This window comes from Siphateles boraxobius, unplaced genomic scaffold (assembly GCF_051911475.1).
Source record: "Siphateles boraxobius isolate OS27281-9 unplaced genomic scaffold, OSU_SipBor_1 6, whole genome shotgun sequence".
Classification (NCBI taxonomy): Eukaryota; Metazoa; Chordata; class Actinopteri; order Cypriniformes; family Leuciscidae; genus Siphateles; species Siphateles boraxobius.
Genome location: NW_027509186.1, coordinates 18,478,550 through 18,502,500, shown reverse-complemented (window position 1 = coordinate 18,502,500; position 23,951 = coordinate 18,478,550). Strand labels below are relative to the sequence as shown.

Below are 23,951 nucleotides of genomic sequence, written 5' to 3'. Positions count from 1 at the left end.
AAAAATACATCTAGCAGACCATCTCTGTGTGCCGGATAATCACTTCCAGGCGCTGGACTACAGCCATTTTCCCACATACTAATGTGTTTTGACAGCCATTTCAGGAGCTCTGCAGTTTTATTTTGTGTATATTTTCAGAGAATTAACAACATTAATGTGCATTTCAGCAGAATTTGTACATCAAAGCTTGCTTCCGTCATCCACTCAGCGACACTCAAAGACTTCCAGGAAGATCTGTTGGGTGAACTTTCGAAAACCATGTTAAGACAAACAAATCATTCTTGATCCATCACAAGAGAGATGAACGAGACTTGACAAAGGAGGAGAAAAATATGTATCTACCAGACAATATCAAAACAATCCACACACGAAAAATAATACTTCATACGAAGCGAAAATCAGGTCAACATTTACTCACCCTCATGTCGTTACACTTTCTTTTTGCCATAGAACATTAAGACAATTGAAGAGTGTACTGGTCTCAAATCATTCTTTCGAGTCTGATCTTTTCAATTAATCATGAACAGTGATAGATCACCCGAAATGAAAACCAGGTCAACATTTACTCAAGTCGTTTTTTTTTTTGCAGTAGAACATAAACAAAGACATTTTTAAAAGAATACTGGTCTCAAAAATCTTGTCAATTAATAATTTGATTCAGTTGATTCATATCCTGACCTATCATGAACAAGACACAGAATTAGGGCATGTGCCAATATATTCAGTGAATATCTGCATAAAATTCAGTATTTTTTCAGAACCAAAGCTATGCTATGACATATTTTATGTTGCTGTTTTGCCCTTTTTGAAGCTTGACAGCTCTAGTTCCAATTTGTTATAAGTTTTTCACAATTTTGTCTATTATGTTCTATAGACCACAGAAAGTCATACAGGTTTGGAACGAAATTAATGAGGAAAAGAGGGTGTGCTGCTTTTAGGGGAGTTTTTGTCATAACAGTTTATCAAAAATAAGTGGACTAATTATTGATCTGCTTCTCAGTCACTTCCTCTTGTTCTTCCCCACCTCAGGACATGTGTGAATGTTTTGAGCATACTTACACAAAGCACAATGACAGCCTGTACATACGTGTTCAGCGTGTGAAAAACACCTCAGACACTGTTATACTGACATGTCAAATCTTTGCACCTAAAATCAATAGGTGATTTTAAAAATACTCTTTCACAACTATTTTCCATGTCATGAACACAGAGTGTGTCCTGTAATTCACGTTGCTTTGTGATACAGTATAAACATTCTCACAACACTGCAATCTGGCTTTCCGTGCCAATGTCTCACAGCTGTAGGATGTTGCAATTATCAGCACATGTCTTGCTCTTGCTGCATAGCAGGATTAAAAGAAACTACAATCTCTGTAATTTTACTCAAGAGTGTCTATATATATCAGAGAAAAATGCTACTTACAAAAATGTATGTGGCGGTACCGGAGGGTAATGAATAGCATATTGAAGTAAAACGGTGTTTATGGCACTTCCAGGTATTTCAAAAAATATTATTGTGCTATCATGTTTACATGGCATTGCCTTTGCACATGGTATTATTATATATTATGTATTATATATAATAAAAAAACATTTAAAAGCCAAACTATCCATATAAGCTTTCTAGTTCTGTATAGATTAATTTGAGTTGAAATGGTTATAAAATGATAAGGCATTGAGGTCTGTGATACACTTGACTGCAAATTCACATTTGCATCAGCAGGGGTCTCTCTTCATCTAAAAACACTGTCTAAGCTAATGCAACTGGAAAAAAATAGTCTTAAAATACAGGTCCTTCTCAAAAAATTAGCATATTGTGATAAAGTTAATTATTTTCCATAATGTAATGATAAAAATTAAACTTTCATATATTTTAGATTCATTGCACACCAACTGAACTATTTCAGGTATTTTATTGTTTTAATACTGATGATTTTGGCATACAGCTCATGAAAACCCAAAATTCCTGTCTCAAAAAATTAGCATATCATGAAAAGGGTCTCTAAACGAGCTATTAACCTAATAATCTGAATCAACTAATTCACTCTAAAAACCTGCAAAAGATTCCTGAGGCTTTTAAAAACTTTTTTAAAAACCCTGCCTGTTCTATTCCTCAATTCATTACTCATTACTCAGACTGCCGACCTGACTGCTGTCCAGAAGGCCATCATTGACACCCTCAAGCAAGAGGGTAAGACACAGAAAGAAATTTCTGAACAAATAGGCTGTTCCCAGAGTGCTGTATCAAGGCACCTCAGTGGGAAGTCTGTGGGAAGGAAAAAGTGTGGCAAAAAACGCTGCACAACGAGAAGAGGTGACCGGACCCTGAGGAAGATTGTGGAGAAGGACCGATTCCAGACCTTGGGGGACCTGCGGAAGCAGTGGACTGAGTCTGGAGTAGAAACATCCAGAGCCACCGTGCACAGGCGTGTGCAGGAAATGGGCTACAGGTGCCGCATTCCACAGGTCAAGCCACTTTTGAACCAGAAACAGCGGCAGAAGCGCCTGACCTGGGCTACAGAGAAGCAGCACTGGACTGTTGCTCAGTGGTCCAAAGTACTTTTTTGGATGAAAGCAAATTTTGCATGTCATTCGGAAATCAAGGTGCCAGAGTCTGGAGGAAGACTGGGGAGAAGGAAATGCCAAAAAGCCTGAAGTCCAGTGTCAAGTACCCACAGTCAGTGATGGTCTGGGGTGCCATGTCAGCTGCTGGTGTTGGTCCACTGTGTTTTATCAAGGGCAGGGTCAATGCAGCTAGCTATCAGGAGATTTTGGAGCACCTCATGCTTCCATCTGCTGAAAAGCTTTATGGAGATGAAGATTTCATTTTCACGACCTGGCACCTGCTCACAGTGCCAAAACCACTGGTAAATGGTTTACTGACCATGGTATTACTGAGCTCAATTGGCCTGCCAACTCTCCTGACCTGAACCCCATAGAGAATCTGTGGGATATTGTGAAGAGAAAGTTGAGAGACGCAAGACCCAACACTCTGGATGAGCTTAAGGCCGCTATCGAAGCATCCTGGGCCTCCATAACACCTCAGCAGTGCCACAGGCTGATTGCCTCCATGCCACGCCGCACTGAAGAAGTCATTTCTGCAAAAGGATTCCCGACCAAGTATTGAGTGCATAACTGAACATAATTATTTGAAGGTTGACTTTTTTTGTATTAAAAACACTTCTTTTAGTGGTCGGATGAAATATGCTAATTTTTTGAGATTTTGGAATTTGGGGTTTTCATGAGCTGTATGCCAAAATCATCAGTATTAAGATAACAAAAGACCTGAAATATTTCAGTTGGTGTGCAATGAATCTAAAATATATGAAAGTTTAATTTTTATCATTACATTATGGAAAATAATGAACTTTATCACAATATGCTAATTTTTTGAGAAGGACCTGTATTTAAAACTAAAACAATAAGTATAAAGACAGAAGACAAGCCCTGTGATTCCATGACTTTTTGCCGTCTAACTTAATTGCCATCATATATTAAAACATGCCAGCAGAATATTTGAAAAATCCAACAAAGCACTATTCACTGAAAGGGAAAAAACTAAATTACCTTACTAAATTCTTGTATTCTATCCTTGAACAGCCACTGAAATAATTCTCAGTCATTGGTGATTTATTCATCTCTCTCAGACTTTGTCAGCGCCAGGGTTATATTTAGAAATGCGGAGAAAGTCACGACCCACAGGTCTGTTAATATGTCACGTCATCCATGGTCAGTGCACTCAGACTCTGGCACACATTAGTGAAGGTTGTCAATGATTTACCCTCGTGTGACACAGATAACCCTTACCAGCTGTGCAGATACACATTCACGAGCTGGGTTTAACAACAGCAACACAAAGCATCCATCATGGATGAAATACAATAATGTAAAGAAGGGCTAAATAATAAAGCAGGTTAGGAGAGTTGCACAGACTCCTGAGAACTTCTAAAGTAATGGATAGGACTGGACTCATTCACTTTCAGGATAAATGGGTTTACCATCACAGCCACTGATGGTTTGCCACTGACTGGACACATTTATGCATCCTCAGTACACACATTGTCACCATATCTCGTCTACCATCGACGAACGTCTCTAAATCTGAGGAACTCTAACACATCTGAGGAACTCTGAGGAGACTAAATTCTGAAGGGAAACCAACCAGATTCCATCCACACTGAACCAAAGCCACGTCTAAGAACAAAACCTGACGAGCCTGTTTACTTTACGAGCTTTTCAAGTTCTCTGGGAATCATTTGTCCCCTACACTAATGAGCACTCAGCCTGGAAATCAACACTAATTTTCTTGTGGTTTCTAAGGCCCCTTTTGGTTTCGAACTCTCAGGATATTACAATCTGACGATGTTTCAGATCAAATGTTCAAGTGACAAGCCACTGTCACTGTTGTATAAAATAGACTTCACCAACAAAGAATCCTTCATCAGAGAGAGTTTTGGGCCTGATGGGGCAGCATTGCAATTGAGCTCTTCAGAGAAGACCATTTCAACGAATTCGTTATCTACCACTTACGTACGCATGCCAGCATTAGGTCATCCTGAGTGGCACTACGCTTTCAAAGAATGAGATATATCCAGTGAAGGAGCGAGAGAAAAGGTGAAGTGCTTTTGCTGCTCGGGCCTCTCCCCCACTTATACTTCCAAAAGCAGACAACGGGGACATGGGGGTCCAGCGTTGTGCTTCTCAAAACCTTCCCATCATGCAGCTCTAGTGGAAGCATTCTCAAAGTCCCCATCCCAAATCACCTGCTCACCCTCACAGTGAAGAACGTAAAGACAGTTTTGCACATGGCTAACACAAATAACCATTAAATTAGGGCTGCAACTAACGATTATTTTGATAATCGATTAATCGGACGATTATTTTTTCGATTAATCGATTAATCGGATAGAAATTAAATTAGATTTTTTTTTTTATTATAACTAAATAAAACCGTAAATCAGGGTATCTATGTGTAAAAGTGTACTTTAAAAGGTGCAAAAGCCACACATTGAGTTTTACTAATATCAATATTTGCATTGTTTTTACTGATAATTGCTGATGGCAAGTTGACAAACATGATTATTGTTAAAAAAATGATATCCATCATATTATGTTTTAACAATTTTTGTTAAAACAAATTTACACAGACATGTTGTTCAGATGTGAATATCTGAACTAAAAACAAACTAAAAACATCTAAAATATATAATTCATTTAATTTTTATTTAAAATTAATTATATATAAGGAATATAAGGATAAAGAATATAATATATATTATATATATAATATATAAAAGAATATAATATAAGGATAAATTGATTAAATAAATATAGAAAGACTGAAAACAATTGTGTGAATGTAGAGCCGCAGTAGATCGCGTTTGAAAAACAATTAAAACTTAGTAGGCCCTAGACAAATGCTATAAAAAGAGAACGGAATGGAGGTAACGTTACCCAGCAAGCTAACAGGCTTGAGTAAAGGACAGGAGAAATTATGCATTAGTGCACAAGCATTCGCTGAAAACCACTGAGTACAGTGACTAAAAAACAATATTTTACTGCTGCTGTTATTAACTGCCTTTGTATTTAATGCTTCACTTTGTAAACACCGTTTTAATTTAACCTATTTCTGCGGTAGCGCTATTTTAATCCATCACTTACGTTGCGAGCGAACTGATTGCGCAACCTGATGCTCGAGACAAAATACAGACATCCCGGAAGTCCCGGGAGTCTCCGGCATATTGATTGCAGCTCCCTGATGCCCGCGAATTAGTTCAAACTCCCTAAATCTAGAGCGCGCAAGCAAGCGAGACAGATGCATGCGAGACAGAAGAGACTGCTCCAAACCGTGTAGCTAGCGCGCGCGCTCGGCAGAGCGCCTGAGGGAGAGAGACCTTGCGTGTGTGTGCGTACCAGTAAACGCTCCCTGTGACGTAAGCAGACCAACTAATCGATAATGACATTCGTTGACAACGATTTTCATTATCGATTATAATCGATTTTATCGATTAGTTGTTGCAGCCCTACATTAAATTATCAAATTCCCAACAATAAATTAAAACAGTCAGAAGATATGTGGTTAGAAAAATAAAAGTGACCATCACCCGTAAACACCTGTGGTGGAAATGTTAAGCTATATATTAAACTAGCCATGTTTCTAACATCTAACCTTATTTAACATCTAACATTTGAACAGAATGTACAGTTCGAAACCAAGGGAAAACTTGTGACTTAAGAGTGTGTGTGTGTGTGTGTGTGTGTGTGTGTGTGTGTGTGTGTGTGTGTGTGTGTGTGTGTGTGTGTGTGTGTGTGTGTGTGTGTGTGTGTGTGTGTGTGTGTGTGTGTGTGTGTGTGTGTGTGTGTGTGTGAATAACAAATATGGGAAATGAACCTAGACAGATGTCTAAACTTGAAACCTTGTTATTAGTAATCAACAAAAACAGAATTTGCTCCTACATAGTAACAGGAGAGTTTGCATATGAATAACCAATCAAATTATGAGGAAATTACGGCATAACTCTATTCTATAAAAACTGTTGTATTCGTGTTTACGGGTGGGATTCTCAATGGAATTTGACTGAGATCCTCCGGCCTAGCTTAAAGCTTCTTCTTGGGAGAGATGCTCGAAGAACTGCTCGAGTACTCTCCCGGCAGTGATTAAAGCATTTAAAGGACATTAGCTTAAGTCTGTTTGTCGATTATTCCTGCGCAGGAAGCAAGTTAGATAGGGAGCACGTTTTTTAGCGAAACACTGGAGACCTTACCACCAAGTGTGGAGCGATTTAAGAGCACTAGAGACCTTACCACCAAGTGATAGTGTTCGATAGGGAACGATACGTCGTTCGACTCTTTGTGAGACTCTTAGGCGGGGTTAGATTGTTGTCAACCTGCTCGTTCAGAGGCAACTCAACTAAGTATAATATTATGTAGCGAAACACTAGACTATTTAGCGAAACACTAGAGACCGTACTACCAAGTGATAGTGTTCAATAGGCTCAGATGTCAAGGACACTCGGTTCAACCTAAGTCAAGTTTAGGGAAAAATCTACCACACACCATATTAAAAGTTACTCTGGGAGAGGATGGGAGGTACAACAGTGTGGTAATGATCTTTACAGGGAGAGTCGTTACGAGCTGTGTGGGAGAGGCCAGGTATGACACAGCCCTTTGTCCTGACTCCTGACCCCTGCACTGGATACTATAAATTAAGTATGACAACTAATTAGGCTTGGTTACAGTACACCTCTGTTGAGTTTTACACTATCTTAGATAAAATGACTCCGCTAAGTTCTTAGTCTGTTTCAATGTCATGAGAGTGATTTTTATTACTGTCAGCAGCCCTTTGCATTCTCATTAGTATTGGCAAATCAAACGTTCTTTCAAATTTTATTTTCTGCCTTCTATATTCAAATGAATTACATTCAAATAAAAGTATTTTGGAAATATCTGCTAGCTCAACCCAGGGAGGGAAATCAGAAACTATATTGGCGAGCAGGACGAGGCCGAGGGCCGTGAGAGAGATTGTCACGTGGCGTGATTACTGATGAACGACACCTGCGCAACGCACTGGTCTCGTATCTCTCACGGAGGAGTGGAAGCATAAAAGGAGGAGCGACGACAGTGGAGATCGAGAGAGGCCATAACATCTGAACTGCGTTACAATTATTAAACATTTTTTTCCAGAGATATGAATAGCTCATTGATTTTATGCTTTGACAAAATGTCTCTCTGTGTGTTTGTGTTCATGTATGAATGGGTGTTTATGTGTTAGGATGGGAATTTTTGAATATTGTGTGTGCAGCTGTAACAGATGTGCAGAGTGTCTGGTGTCCAGATGGGCATCTATAAGAACTCAAAGCACCAGTGCACCACAGGAATCAAAGCAGCTCCATTACTATAAACATCACTAAAGTGTCTAGAGCTTCATTTCAGAGCTACCTCAAACACCAAAAGAAAAAAGACTCTTTATGGAGATTACGTCCATCAGAGTAAAGTCTTAAGATGAGAAACAAGATAAGGATACTAATGGTGTCTTCTAGGTTGGAATGCTATATCTGAGTGGGAGAAACTAGAGCTCAACTTCCTGTCTACGGTTGCCACAACAACAGAACAAATAATCACACCCAATTTCTCGAGCCTCATTTATATTTATATTATTAATATATATATATATATATATATTAATATTAATAATTATATTACTCACTACTCTGCTCCTAATGTGTGTGCACTTACTTGGATGGTTTAAATGCAGGTCAAATTCCAAGTATGGGTTACCATACTTGGCCATCACGTGTCACTTTCATATATATATAAACCTTAAAAACATGTTGGAGGAATGCACTATTTTTAAAAAGCCATAAAAAGCTCTTATAGGCTCATACCTGGCAATATATTGAACATCTATTTAAAGATGATTTTGTACACAATTAAATAAAATCAACCAACACTGTGAAAACTGTTAGACATATTGAATTGTATGTGAGTGTAAGAGTGTTAAGACGAAGATATTTCGCACGTAGTAAACATCAGCAGCAAAAAGGCTGACAAAAAGAATATATATATATATATATAAAAAGATATATAAAAAAGATCTGCAATGCTCCAAAGGGAGAGATTTTATCTAACAAAATCCACTTTCCAAGAATAACAACAAATGACTCGTTTGGACTACAACACGATTTTTCCGGATGTTAATAAGTCACAGTGTTACTCATTTAAATAATCCCCGCCCACGGAATGCGCAAAGAAAATAGTACGAGGCCTGGTTGAGCTGCTGCTATGTCAAAGAGACACTGTATTTCAAGGGTAACACATTTCCAAACCTCATTTGTTTGACCTCCTTAGGTTGATGAAATTTATTTTTACTGTTCCTGAACATTATAACCCAACGTTAATCTGTGTGCTGCACATTTTATGATGAATCCGTGCTTGCAAAGTCTGTGCATGAAGTCTGGACGTTCTGGACGATTCTATGGTTTGTTAACATTGTCAGGGTCTGAATCGGGCTTGACTTGGTTTGAAATTGACGCCATCCTCAATATTTACAGTAGAGCAGAACTCGCAGTTGTGGAGGGGCGGGACATTTCCTGAACATGCGCTAAGCACTGCCAATCACAACACACTGGGCCCACTGACCAATCACAGCACATTTCGTATTGCGTAAGGAGGGGCTTCAAAGAAACACGAAATAAACGATGTGTTTGGCCAGACTGGGGAGAGAGGAATTGTAATAATTTCTTGAGCATCAAATCAGCATACTAGAATGATTCTCGAGCAACTCTGGTTGTTTGCAATGCAAGAGTAAATAAAGAACTGTCTGTTGTCTTTACTCAAGAAACACTAGTATACGTACATAAAGGCTAATGTTTTATGTATTTTGAGGAGCAGAGTGTCTTAGTCTAGCTTTCGTCGTCGAGTCAACCTGTGCGTAAGTTGATAAAAATGTAATGAAATGCACTTACTGCCAAAAGGACAAAACACATATGTCCGATATTCTCAGAAATTCGTTGGTTAAAAACCTTGTAACTCCATTTGATTTGGGTAAAATTTTAATAATATAATGACGCATGCAAGTGTCTGACCACATATAAAGCCACAATATCAACTATGATAATTCAGTTCAATTCAGTGTTTTCTCCATTTCTTGAAAAGTAGCGTTTTTGGAGATGATACACAAATACACAAATAAAGTAAACTTTGGGTATTTTTTATCCTTCTTAGTTTGGCCCCCTTAGTGCCTATGTCAACAAAACAGAGTAGGTGAAATTGCAGCCATTTGCCTCCAACCCTCCTTAGAGCTTAGGTTGAACTCACACTCCTCCAACATATGGGAAACATCCTTTAGGAGGGAAAAACCGTTACTGTGTAAACAAGCAATACATCAGATGTTTCACTGGTTGTACGTGACTGACATAAACAAGAACTTTCTACAATATATATAAATTGATTGTCTATAAAACTTGTGAATGGACTTCCTGTTTGGAATGGATTTGTCCTTTACCTTTTCCACAAGCATGCAGCAGATCCATCAGGATTTGACACCACCATAATACCACAAATAAGGAAGGTATTACAGCAGTTGTCTGTCTTGTGTTCCTCCTAAACTAGATACCCCTGATGACAAACCGGACACCACAAATTCAAGAGGACAAGACCCAACACGCCCTGCCATACACCGTATCGCAGCACATCAAGATCTAAACATGAGACGTATATCTGCATTTCTGAGAACATCTCCATTTGGAGAACATTCTGCGTCAGGTAACCTGAGAACATTCTAGGAAACAACTCTGAGGTCAATTAAAGAATGTCCTTTAATGGTCTCTTTAATGTCTCATTTGTTTCTCCTGGAAAGAAATGACCTTAAAAAGAGACTGAACTGATGATTTTGCTGAAGCATTCTGCTTCTCAATTTTTTTTCCTACAAAAAAAATTATGGTAATCAAAAGAGATCTCAAAAAAGTCTGAAATTGTGGTCAGATGAGCCAAAACACCAAAGGCTGCCATCAAAAGTCTGATATTTCTATATGAACTCATATGATCAAATTCTTCCAAAACCAAATTATCTGAGCTATGGAATCAAATTCAATAACTCTTAACTCACAAATGAGATTGCTTTAATACATCTATATATCTATATATGTATATAATCTTTGTCTCTGAAAGCAATGAGGCTAAAAGGAGAGCGAAATGAGAATTTTGCTGAAGTGCTCTGCTCAAAACAATTTGTTCTATAATAATTAAAAAACACTGGTAAATGCACGTCTCCTCTAGAGTTTCAAAGGAACTCTCAAAAAAGTGTCAAATTGTGCTCAGATTAGCCCAAATATCAAAAGCCGCTTTTCCTTCTTCAAGCCGATCGGCTCTTAGAATGGTAAGGAACAGTTGTGTTTTCACTTGAGCTTGGTACGGCACGGCATGATTGCAAACCGTTCTCTGCCTGGAATTCTAAGCACGGTTAGCTAACCATGCCAAACCGTGCTGGTGGAATCAGTGAACAGACGTCGCCACTCAGGATTGGTCACTTGTCTGTTGCCTGGCTACCAGTTTCTCTGTAGCTAGTTAAGCACGTTATTTGAGTGAAGTAAACAAAGCAATAATACAATTAAAAGCAAAAGCTGATCATTCTCCATAACGCGGTTGCTAATAACATCTCAAATCATCAGTAAATCATCACGTTACCAAGGCAACGACAGTGGAAAATGAAACCGTGCGCTATGAGAATCGTTTGGCCCGACGATGGAAAAGCGGCTAAAGTATAAGATTTCAATATGAGCTCTTAATTTTCAAATGAAATCTCTTTAATATCTCAATTATTTATCCTAGAAGGTGATGAGATCAAAACGAGAGGGAACTGAGATTTTGTAGAAGTGTTCTGCTTCTCAACTTTTGTTTCCTACAAAAAAAGTCTCCTTTTTCAAAAGATATCTCTCAAAATGTGCCCAGATTAGCCAAGATACCAAACACTACAATGAAATGTCTGAGATTTCAGTATGAACTCAAGTATTTCTCATCAAATTATTACAAAACCAAAACCACAATTTTAAAAAGCTCTAAACTATTCCCGTATGTTATTAATCATCTCATTTGTGTCTATTTTTATCTCTCCTGAGGAACTTTAGGAAATACATAACAGCTGATGCTTAAATAAAACAACTGAGAATGTCATTAAGTCTCATACAGTTTTTCCACTTAGATGAAATGTACAATTCCTGGTAAAAAAAAGAAAGAGACGGGTGTTATCTTCAAGAATGTTAAATGAGGGCAGCCCTTCAAAAGAGTGAATGGTCTGTCAGGGACTCAATCACCCTGTGATGTCTACAGACGCCCACAGGTAAACTCTTGTTGATGAACACAAAGCAAAAGGGAGGAGTTAAGATGTCAAATGCCTGAACGGCTCAACATTGTCTTCAGCTGAAAACAACAGCCGGAGGTGTGATGGCGACAAATAAGAGTGTCCCCACTAAATATACTTTCTTTTCTGCCACAATATAATGCAACATGAATAAAGTCCATGAAGAAATGAACTACATAAGGTTTTGAGTTAAATAAAGGTTCAAACGTCAAGCTAGGGTTTGTTACGTGTAACTAAGTTCATTAGTTTCTGAACGTATAACTAGAGATAAATCAGTCACAGAAATGTGCGTCTGAAATCTGAGTCCTGACACTATCCGACCCATAGTTTGAGACCGTTCCCAATTAAAAGTTTAAGGGAAAGACAAAGTAATGGGTATACTATCTCAACAAAGACTGGGTATGCCTTTAGGTTTTCAAAAGGGTTATCAAGCACAATGTAAAGACACACCTCAGAAACTCGACTTTGACGCATAAAATCTCATATAACTTATGCCATGTTGTTCCACCTGGTCGTACCTGCCGCTATCCTCTTCAGCAGCTGCTGGCGGGCAATGATCCTGCCCAGCCTGTACCCGGAGCGCCGTCTGAGGTGGTCCATCCTCAGGTAAATATCCTGCGTCTCTGGGGTCATGTTGCCCAGGCATTCGCTGCTCTCGGTGCGTGGCAACTGCCTGTACATGATCACACAATGTAAAACGTCCAGGCAACCCCCACCCTGAAAACAAACACCTGAAACAGTCAACCAACTGTCCGTCTGTCTACCAACAAACCAGCACGTGTGAGATGCGAGTCCGTAAAGCACTAGAACCTGGGAGGAGAGCCAGCAGTCGGGCCCGCCCCCTGTTCGAGTCACATGACTAGAGGTGAGCCAGTGAGAAGCTAGGATGGAGGGGGAAAGCCTTGTGACTGAGCTGAATTCAAGGTCTGTGCGAGCGCTGCTCGTTTCAGGAGGGAAATATAAATACCAGAGGAATGCCTGTGAACTGAGCGAGTGGAGAAAGCTGGAGAGCAGGGGGCCGTGGGAGGGGGAAAAGAAAAACAGCGTGGCTAAGAGAAACACCCTGACCAAAAAGAACAAGCCTGCTGCTGTGAAGCACCACTCAGGAGCCAAGTTTGCACTGGAGGAGTTTGTTAGTTGGGGAAAGAGAAAGGAAAAGTGGCATATATAGACCATTAACTTAAATGTTTTGATTGTCTTTTCTTCCTTTTTGTGACCTATATCCGAAAGAATGGCTTCTCGAATGACAAAATGTAGGACAGGACTTGATTTTGTCTATGAGGAATTGATTGGGTTACTATTGCTGTGAAGAGAAGAGATGTCACTGCAAGAAGGAGGGGAAGCTATTTTGATTAAAGATTACGAGGGCACATGAATTAAAAGAAAATAATGATGTGCACAGATAATTTATCATTTATAATAAATTCGGCAATATTCAATAAAAAGACACAGAAGTGACTAAATTGGCTATAAATTTTAATAAAAATGTTGTCTTGTTGGTAAACTCGATCCCCAACCCCCTATTTGCTCTGAGCACAGTGGGGCCATTCATGCTAAAAAGGCCATTTCACACATTCAAATCGGTTAAAAAGGAAACGTCTTAACTGTAGGTCAAACACAAAGCCCTTTCTTTGTGATGTAATAATCTGCACTTATCACCTGGCCTGAATTTTCTGCCATATTTCAAAAAACGTGGTGCCAAATAAATGTGAGTCATTAATAACATGCATGTTAACACACTTACAGTAGCTCTTCCACTCGCATTATTAAAAATAAAATAATAAAAACTTGAATAAATTTGAAGAAACAAATTATTTATTTATTTATTTATAATAACAATAAAAGTACATTTATATAGTGTATGACAATTACTTAACGTTTTGTAATTTTATTTAAATACTTTTAGTAATCATTGTGTCAAAAGTAGAAATAAAAAATGTATGCAATGCATATGTTATTATTATTAGTTAATAATCAGTTCAGTTGTATCAGTCATAATCAGTTAAATCAGCTGCATCAGTCATAATCAAGCAAGAAAAAGCAGTTGATCTCTAATGCTTTCTGCATTAACAGATTTTCATGAATGCTGATGCTTCAATGAAAGACAAATTAGATCTACATGAAATTTTGTGCAATACAAATTTCCTTTCAAGGTAGTTGCTTTGTAATTAAATCATGTAAATAACTTTCTAAATTGCTAGCTTGCCATCTGTTACACATGTCACATGTGTACATAAATCTAATGTAGGCTACTTGAATATAAATGTAGTAGTGTGCATAAATGTAATTCATAAAAAAGTAAGCCACTCACAGTTTAGCTATACTAAAGCATACTAAATAAATAAAAATATGTGCAAATGCAAAACTAAAGGAAAAAAATTACATAATTCTTTGAATTATGAAAATGAATGAACGGAAGGTTTGCAAGAGCATCTGTTCCATTCCTGCATGGAACAACCAGAGCCTTCAGACTGAAAATAGACTCCACTTCAGATTGAAAATAGTTCCACCCTCTGTTGACTAAACTCCATCACTCTTAAGGCACGACTAGAGAACAGCATACAGTTACTGTAAGCATGCGTTGTATGCCTCTCGCTCCTTGTCTATGTGTGAGTGAGCACATAAACAAATGAGCAGGGTACGAATGGGCACGACACCAAGTTAAACACATTCTGTGCCCCCTCCCAGACTGGCACACACTAACCGTACTCGAAACCACACAAAGACCGCAATTCAACCAGCGCCTGCAATCCAGCAGTTATTTATACATAACTACCCCTATCCCTCACTCCAACGCCCCTCGCCACAGGAACGTTTTCATGTTTTATACTCTGTAACAGTTTTAAGACGTTCTGCGCAGGTTGTGTCGCTACATTAAAAATGATCTCATGTGTTGACCCAAAGCTTGAGGTTATAAACAAGGTACAGTTCGCACTCCTGCTAGCTAATAATGTACAAAGGTGCTCTTTTCACTACAGGTGTAACTCCCTGAGCAGGAGTTTGAGTGATGGACCAACTCTAATGATGTGATTCGTTTTCCACACAGAACCACACATGATTAATGTCATCCTGAATGTAACACTGTGTATACAGCACAATAAAAAAGAATATATAATTAAAAAAAACATTGATAATAATAAAAATAAATGCAGTGATATAAATAAAATGACTCTACACAAATCACTTCAGGACAGTGTGAAACAGGCCAGCAAAAATAATATTCCATTCAAATGTACTCGTGGCCACAGTATAAATGATTAATGGTTAACAGCTTCAAATATGGCATTGCTTGTGTTTAGTAATCCTTCAGTCAGTGACAGCCTACTCCAGTTTTGGCACAGGTTTGGTTTATTTGGAGGAAATGGGTGGTAACAAGTGTACTATGAACTTCACTGACCCCATTTTACAGCACAATGAACACAAAATCAGCTATTATATCATCATATATCATAATTTCAGTCACTTTAATTGATCTACATGTATATAGACATGTAATGTCCTCTCGCATTTAATGGTTTTGCATGGAAATGGCTCACAAGTACTCTATTTTTTTTAACTATTTAAAAAAGCTACAACTGGTGTGGATCAGTCAATTATCAGTAGCTTATTTTTAGAGAGCGAGAACAAAGACAGGTTTTTGTGTATACGTCTATGGCTACTATATTGAGGGATAAAAAAATCTAGACTTTAATCGTTTATAAACTACTGACCAAGATTGCCCTTTAGATTGCCTCTCCTCCAGCATATTTCATCTTCATGTAGGAGAAGATGTGTTATTGAAAACGGATCAAACATCATTGTCATGCAGAACTGAGTGCTTTGCTTTGCCAGATTTAGCTCAATATTCGGAGCCAAACTTGCCACTGCCAAGTCTCTCATCATGTCCATACTGGAGCCAAGGATGAATGTCTGACAGCTCTCAGAATAAATGTATGCAAAAGTGGAGGAGAGAACAGACCCTCCTCACCACTCGCCAAAGAATACACATTCCACATGCTCTCTCTCTCTCTCTCTCTCTCTCTCTCTCTCTCATTTGAAGGGACACCTTAGAACGGTTGTAGTAAAGGCTTATTAAGCCAACTATTATTTTTTTTAAATAAACAATTCTTAAACTACATATCCAAATTTTGAAACAAAATAATCTTGCTATAGCAATTACGATAATATTTTGAATGCAAAACCATTTTCAGTTATTGAATTTTGAGAATTAACTCTGTCCCTGACATTGACGGAATTTCGCCTCTTTCCATGTTTCAGTTGTTATAAGGTAGAGGGGGCACTATTTGGCATCTTCTGAAAGAGTGCAGAGTCTCGGAAAGAATCTTCACACAGGCAAAAATAAACAAAAAAAAGGAGCGGAAAAGAGCAATAAAAGCATTGCTTATGCACATGGTAGTCTTTTTTTTAAGAAAGCGATTTTCGCAGCTTTTTATTTAAAAAATTGCTTTTTTTGATGAAACTTACCCACTTTCAAATGTTGATATAAAAGAATCCGTAGAAGAAGCTATAATATATATATATATATATATATATATATATATATATATATATATATATATATATATATATATATATATATATAATAAAAAAGGCTCTGATCTTTCTTTTGTTATACAGTATTGCATTAGATATTCATACAACAAAATATTGTGGGGGGCATAACATTTTTGTAAAAAGGATCAAAAACCCTGTCGCTGGCTGACAACTTTCTTTTTTTTTAAGTGTTAAAGGAGCTATGGCAATTTAAGGTCTTTGTACAATTGAAACATCCTGCAAGTTTCATAGCTTAAAACGTCCTCCTCATTATAAAACGAGCATTTATTTAATCAAGCTCAGAAAAACAGCTGGATATTGTGGGATCTGTAGCGTCACACGGGGAAATGCATTTGCATATGCCTCTAGACTAGAGCAAGACATCAACCAATAGTTATACATTATCGTAACATAGGTTCCATCCAATGTCGTTCAGTTGTTTAATGGCTGACACCTGTCAATGTAAGCTTCACGTCAAAAGCAAAAATATTATAATCACTGACATGGTCTAAACTGTATACAGTATACAGATACGCGTTCAATTTCTGACATACTCCACACGCTTGAGTCTGCGGACAACAGGACAAATGAAAGAGTGAAAGAACGTTCACTTTGACGAGAACGTTCACTTTGTTTGTTCTGAGCATTTGACTGAACATCGTTTTGTAAACAAGGTACAGTGTAATAGTGCAATAATGCACTTTTGTTGAAAGAGGAAGCAGCCAACTGGATCTTACAGCAGCTGCATCGTAAACCGCAAGTAAACAATTTCATAACGCTCTGTCTGTATATGACGTTTTTATAGATATAATGTTTCCAAAACACTTACTCACGTGCAATAGCTAGAAATGAATAAATAAGACAAAGTTAGTTTTTTTTCTGATGACAAAAAATCATTCATAAAAAATTTTAATGAAGCAAAACCAAGTTCCTCATCGGTTCAAATCTTCCAGATGGCCCTCAACTCTTGTACTCATGTGCATCGTTATTCCTCAGCCAACATAGAAAGAGAAGCCACTGCTCCATATTCAACCTAGCTGTCTTAACACGTTTTCAATGGCGACAGCATGAAAGAAATCTTAACCTCAGATCTTTTAACAGCGCGGTGGATGTTTTTTTGGATGTTATACAGACAGCTCTACTTCACGGTCATCTTGGTACTTAATTTGTGTATTTTTCCACTAGCCAAGGCAGAAGCCAGAAGCATCTGCCAAGAAAGCGTAACTGTATTTGTACACCTTCGTGAATTAATAGCTACTTTTCGATGGAAACAAAAATAAACAGTTTTGTGGCTTCCACAATCAGGTCAGATGAGGATTATCCACAAGCGAGGCCTGTCAGAATGACAGCGGATCCCGAATAAAACGTCCTGGCTGAGAAACTCCGGTCTGGGATGCTGACTCCACAACTTAGGCATACAGAGAGCGAAGATATCAACACAGCCAGTGGAAAGAAAAGTTATCGGCATAATATTTACACTGTGGGTTTCTGGGAAGGGCCGATGAATGTGGGCGGTTGCCAGATAAAACCAGCAGGTGCTTGAGATTCGCTCCAGGCGGGGAGAGACGGCAGACAACGAAATGTTTCTGCTGTCTCCTCTGAATTCTGGTTTGATTGAATCTCCCATTGAAAATGTCAAAGCTGCATCACATTTACGAGGAATCTGGTCCTTTTTTAAGCATAACTTTATATGGTAAAACAGACTGGACCGTGTGCAAAACGAGCTAAATGTTGTTGTAATCCGTCTTTCCCGTGGCCCATGATAGCTGTTGCCTTTAGTTTAAGTGGCTCTTTTGCAAATGGATTGTCAGGAGATTTGAATGATGCCTTAGTGCTAGCCTATGAAACAAAAGTGTTGAAATTGAGGCCATAATGCAACCATAATACAATAATGCACAAATCTGCCATGCTTTAGTCTTGGGTGCCACACTCACTGACAGCCCACTGATTCTCTGATATGCACTGTACACAAAAAAGTGATTGAAAGCCTGATTGGCTGTTAAGCTGAATAAAAAAAAAGTTTGTTATGGGTCTGCTAGAAAGTAAAAAAAAAAAAAATATCAGGTTGGTATGGCGAGCACTTTTGAGAAATAATCACTAGATATGCCAAATTTTGTACGGTTAGTAACATCATTTCTTGTTTTTTTTTTAAGTTGTGATATAAGTTACATCTGTGAAATTATCAGTATTACTTTTGGAAGGGAAATCTTAAAAATATGTTCTGGCTTTGGAACCTGACGTGTTTTTTCATACTAGCTTGTTATTGTGGTATAATCTATTTTAGATAAAATCATATTATATTGAATTGATCTAAAATAGATTACATCACAATAATCACAAATCAATAAACAAATGTGGTTTGTGGTTCTTGGCCAGAATAAGCTAATATTTGAACAGAATCAAAATCGTGTGTCTGTAATGTTTGTTTCAGAGACCTTACCATTCAAAAGTTTGGGGATATAAGTTTTTTCATTTTTTATTAATACTTTTATTCAGCAAGATGCATTAAAATGATAAAAAGTGACATCAAATGCATTTATAATGTAGCAAAGAATCATGGTTTGCACAAATATATTAGGCAGCAAACCTCTTTTCAACATTGATAATAACAATTATTGTTTCTTGGCCAGCAAATCATCATGTGACTGGGGATCACAAAACCAGTCACAAGTAGCACGGGTAGCCTATATTTGTGGCAATTGCCAACAATTCATTGTATGGGTCAAAATTAAATTATCGAAAATTATAATTTTTTCTTTTATGCCAAAAATCATTATCATGAAGTATAATATCAAATTAAAATATCAAATCATGTTCCATGAAGATATTTAGTAGATTCCTACCGTAAATATATAAAACATTTATGTTTGTGAATGCAGCACAATTGCGATCATAACATTTGCACCCTCAGATTCCAGATTTTCAAATGGTTGTATCTCGGACAAATATTGTCCTATCCTAACAAACCATACATCGGAAAGCCTATTTATTCAGCTTATGTATAAATCTCAATTTCAAAAAATGTACCCATGTGACTGGTTTTGTGGTCTAGGGTCACATATTAAAATGATTTCTGAAGGATCATGTGACACTGAAGAACTGGAGTGATGATGCTGAAAATTCAGCTTTACCATCACAGGAATAAATGACATTTTAAAATATATTTAAATAGAAAAGTTATTTTAAACTTTAATAATATTTTTAAATATTGCTGTTTTTATTTATAGTCAAATAAATATTGCTTTAGTGAGCATAAAAGACATTTAAAAACCTTTTAAAACCCAAACTCTTTTGTAAAAATTGTCATTTACTCAATTTCAATTAGTCTAAAGCTTTTAACAAAGGACTTTGTTTTGAAGGCCAAAACTGAAAGGCGGAGCTCTATCTGCCACAATATCCTTCATGGTTGAACTTTTAATAGGGGCTCAAGTCAGACTGAAATATACTCCTCTTGGGAGCCACACTGATCTTTCCACCGTCATGCCTCAAAGGGCTCCTCATTGTTTGGCATGTGAATAAACAGCCAGGCCAGATCGTGCGCATGACTGCCACCTACATCACATCACTGAAATACATATATGGAAATGAACGTGATAAGCATGCCAACAATGCCTCCGCATTTCATCACCATCCCCATTGCAGCCCATTGCCTAAATAAACAAGACAATATATACAAGCTGTTAAATATTTAAATATAATAACAGCAGAGTTTTAATTACTGTCCAATAAAACAAACAGATGGGCCACCATACAGAAAAGTGAAACACCAATAATGAAAAGTGATTACAAGTGTTTTCCACTAAAGCACCAGGTTGCATTGACTGACATCTAGTGGTCAAACATTGTCGTTAAGTGTCTCTCCGTCAAGTCAAGTCAATAGTAATTTCTAAAAATGTTTAATAGGTTACGTCTGCCAAGTAATTTCTAATTCAACAGGCGTGTTGATATGTGCTTCAAATTATATTATAAACGTAAACAATTAACTAACAGCGCTTTTATTGTTTTGCATTTTTTTTGCAATTTTTTTACAATTCCATGAATTGTTTGACAAATTAATGTGTTTATGTTCCCCACAAATTAATGTTCCCGTAGCTATAGCAAACAACTTAAGTAGGCTATGTGTAAATGCCTATACAGACACTCACTTTCAAAATTACGCCTACTCTGAGAAATATTTATTTAGGCTACATCACTACTAGTCTACAACTTGCCCGATGTAGCCTATCTCCGAAACGAAAATACGAAGGTTAACCAATTTTAAACTTCAACATCAATGCTCTATAATCAGAATAAATTAAATCAATGCAAACTATTTCTAAACCCATGTTGTGCACGTCATATCACTGTCACTTCACATGAACGTTACAACGCAGGGAGCGTGAACTTACCTGCAAGTCGTCTCTCTCTGACACTTTTCCACAATAAATCCCAAGCTTTGGTCGTGGATTCTCTGAGATGCTCACTGAAAGATCGCCTGAGTGTCAATGTGAGAGACTTTCGTTTCGCTGTCATCGTCAATCCGCGCTCATAATAATAATCAATCAGTGGCTCGCGCCGAACTCCAGTTATAGTGTCTGTAAGACAGCGAGACTCCTTGTACTCTTCTTCACCTGCCCCGCAGCCACAAACCGCGACGGGAAACTTTTCCGAAAAATAAATGCATAGCGAAACGAAAAATGTGGCAATAATCTCCCAAATAATCCAGTTTAAGGCGCGCGTTGGTAAAAGACGCGCAGCCGCTGTCTGGAGCCGCCGTGTGTTGCAGAGCAGATGTGGGTTTGTTTGAAGTTTCTCCTTCAGCTTGTAGCATATGATCTCTCTCTCTCTCTCTCTCTCTCTCTCTCTCTCTCTCTCTCTCTCTCTCTCTCTCTCTCTCTCTCTCTCTCTCTCTCTCTCATCACTCTCACTGATGGAGGACTTCATTTCAAAGCTCAACGTCTAGCCTCACCAAAAACTCATGCATTCCATATTAGGTCCTCATCCCAGGAAAAAACGACATTAAGTTGTTTTTTTTTAAAGTCGTTGCCTTCAATTTTTAAGTAGCCTACAATCAACTTGTTTTTTTAAGCCATTTCAATTTTAATCCCATTAATCTGACTTTAAAAAATGAGTTGAATCTTGTATGAAAATTGCATAACTTATTCTGATGAGTTAAATCAATGTAAAAACACATATTGTCATAACTTGTTGATCATATATTTTATTTACAGTGTAGAATTTGAATAAATATCACATGCAATGCATTTGTGAACAAAAATACATAGTATTTTAAAATATTAATAAATACATATTAAATATAAACAATAACATTATACTATAGGCCTCTATTCTGACAGTGACTTATCAAATACTCCAGGCAAAAAGCACAAAACTCTGCTCACATACTCTGGTCTAAACTAAAATATAGGCTAATATAATATTAAATGTAATGTAATGTCACAAGTTATTAGATTGAAAATAGTAAATACTAAGTGTACAAAAATGAAGGTACATATTGAGAAAAAAGGTCATGCTGAGGAAGGGTAGACATACCATGAACACTGACGGCTCATTTAATTATGGGCCTCTATGGATTCCATTTTGGACTCAGCATGGCATTATCATCATAACAGAGAAGAGATTGCTTTGTGAGACAGGGTTTTCTTTCGGCAAAAAGAGAAACGAATACCTTTCACATAAATGACTACTGCATACATTTAAACTCGTAACAGATTACTATCAGAGTCTATTCTTCCTGGATCCAGGATTTGTTATGAAATGAATGAGGTTCTAACATAAAGAAGTGCAGTATTTGTTGTCTTTTGAGATCAGAAAGAACGGTGTTAACCAGCCAGTCGTGTGTCTAGGTAGGGAACAAGTAGGTGTGTGGCCGTTTTTAAGGTGAGTGTTAAAGCTTTATTCACTAATGGAGTCATCTGATGGGAAAGACCAACCAGTAGAACATGAGGGGGTCATCTGCTGAGCCTCAGCTTACGTGTCAAAGGTCAAAGGTTAGGGCCAAACATTTCCCCTCTTGCGGGATCTGCAGTGGAATGCCTGGCTTGGCGATACGACCGTCTGACCACTGAAAGAAAAGACTAGGAATTGGTGTGCTCAGAGGTCGACCATATTTGAACTGTGCCAATATGATAACTTGAGTGGAAAAGCCAATTTTGCTATGCATTTTAGAACTATATTTATGTAATTTATTTATACATAAATTATATATATATGTGTGTGTGTGTGTGTGTGTGTATGTGTGTGTGTGTGTGTGTGTGTGTGTGTGTGTGTGTGTGTGTGTGTGTGTGTGTGTGTGTGTGTGTGTGTGTGTGTGTGTGTGTGTGTATTTTAAAGAGGTCTATCTATCTATCTATCTATCTATCTATCTATCTATCTATTTATACTGTATATACAGTATAAATAGATAGATAGATAGATAGACAGATAGATAGACCTCTTTAAAATACACAAATACAGTGCAACATAACTAACGTCAATATCTAGACTTGAGTGGTTCAAAAAATAAGATAAAATGAAGACCACCTAAATGACAGCTTTCTATTCTCAGATTCATTTGTCTACACAGACCGCTTAATACTGCAAACTAAGTGTCTGTCCACCTTAGCAACTGTCTCACTCCATCACTGCTCCAGCTGGCTGTTCTGAGCCCTTGATCTCCTGTCTGTCAGCAGCTGATCTCTTCGAGAGACCCATCACTTTAAACATCAGTACAGGGCAGGCTTTCCATTAAAAAAAACAGTCCAGGGAGCAAAATACCAAACTAGCAGTCAGCACAACCTTGATGACTCTCTGCCTCGCTGTCAAAGCAGTAGATGGCGAACGTGTCGTCTGCTGTCTGTGCGGTCACGTTACATTTCAAGCAATCTACTATGAAATAACCAGAAAGCATTAAACCCTAACTTATAATAAATCTTGATAGGTTCATAACTGCTCCAAGTGTCTCATTAAATAAACTGATCTTCGAGATTAAAACCGAAATGGATATTGTGAAAGAAATCTGTCAGCCCAGATGTGGATCTATGAGTGCTTATATGAAGTAACTAAATAATTAGTTTCACAGAATTACAGAGCAATCCCTCAACGTTTGCCAGGGAGAAAATGAATGTCGTACAGATGACTCGTGGACTTCTGCCAGGCAGAGCATTTGCACAGTAGCCAAGCTGGTGTCTCTGCATTCTCACCAGCGTCGAGGTACGCAATTGAAACCACATGAACTTTCAGATAACCGAAATTCCTCGTTTAAAAATATTTGAGCCTATTTAACGCAAGCCTTTAGTCTGGTCCTGTGCTCAGTAATGGGGTCATGAGGGTCACGTTCCTGATCAAAGCCTCTGACAGGAAGCCCTGCGCTCATGGCTCTGTGCTATCATTCCTTTTGCTGTGACGTTTTCAGCATCATAAGATTGTTGATATCAAGGATAAGATTATTATGGCTAGGCTATTGGAGGATACATACAGGAAGCAGTGATGTAAGAGGAGGAAGTGGTCGTCAGAATGTAAATGGCTGTCCACACAGACCCACTGGGGTTGATTGTTTTGGCAAGACCCCATCAAGCTCTTA

General features: G+C 37.8%; 1 protein-coding gene across 3 annotated transcripts in view; it reads right to left on the bottom strand.

Annotated features, from left to right (window-relative positions):
• Positions 1-23,951, bottom strand: part of stard13b (StAR related lipid transfer domain containing 13b) — an 86,146-nt gene that overhangs the window by 24,418 nt on the left and 37,777 nt on the right. The window contains exon 1 of one of the 3 annotated variants that reach the window (XM_077208059.1): positions 20,779-21,324. The exons of 1 other annotated variant lie outside the window; for it this stretch is intronic. In XM_077208059.1, coding sequence (XP_077064174.1) covers positions 20,779-21,313 — 535 coding nt within the window. In that variant the 5' untranslated portion in view covers positions 21,314-21,324. Of the gene's footprint in view, positions 1-12,375; positions 12,918-20,778; positions 21,325-23,951 lie in introns of those variants that run through there. One more of the 3 variants, XM_077208060.1, reaches the window with a different exon arrangement.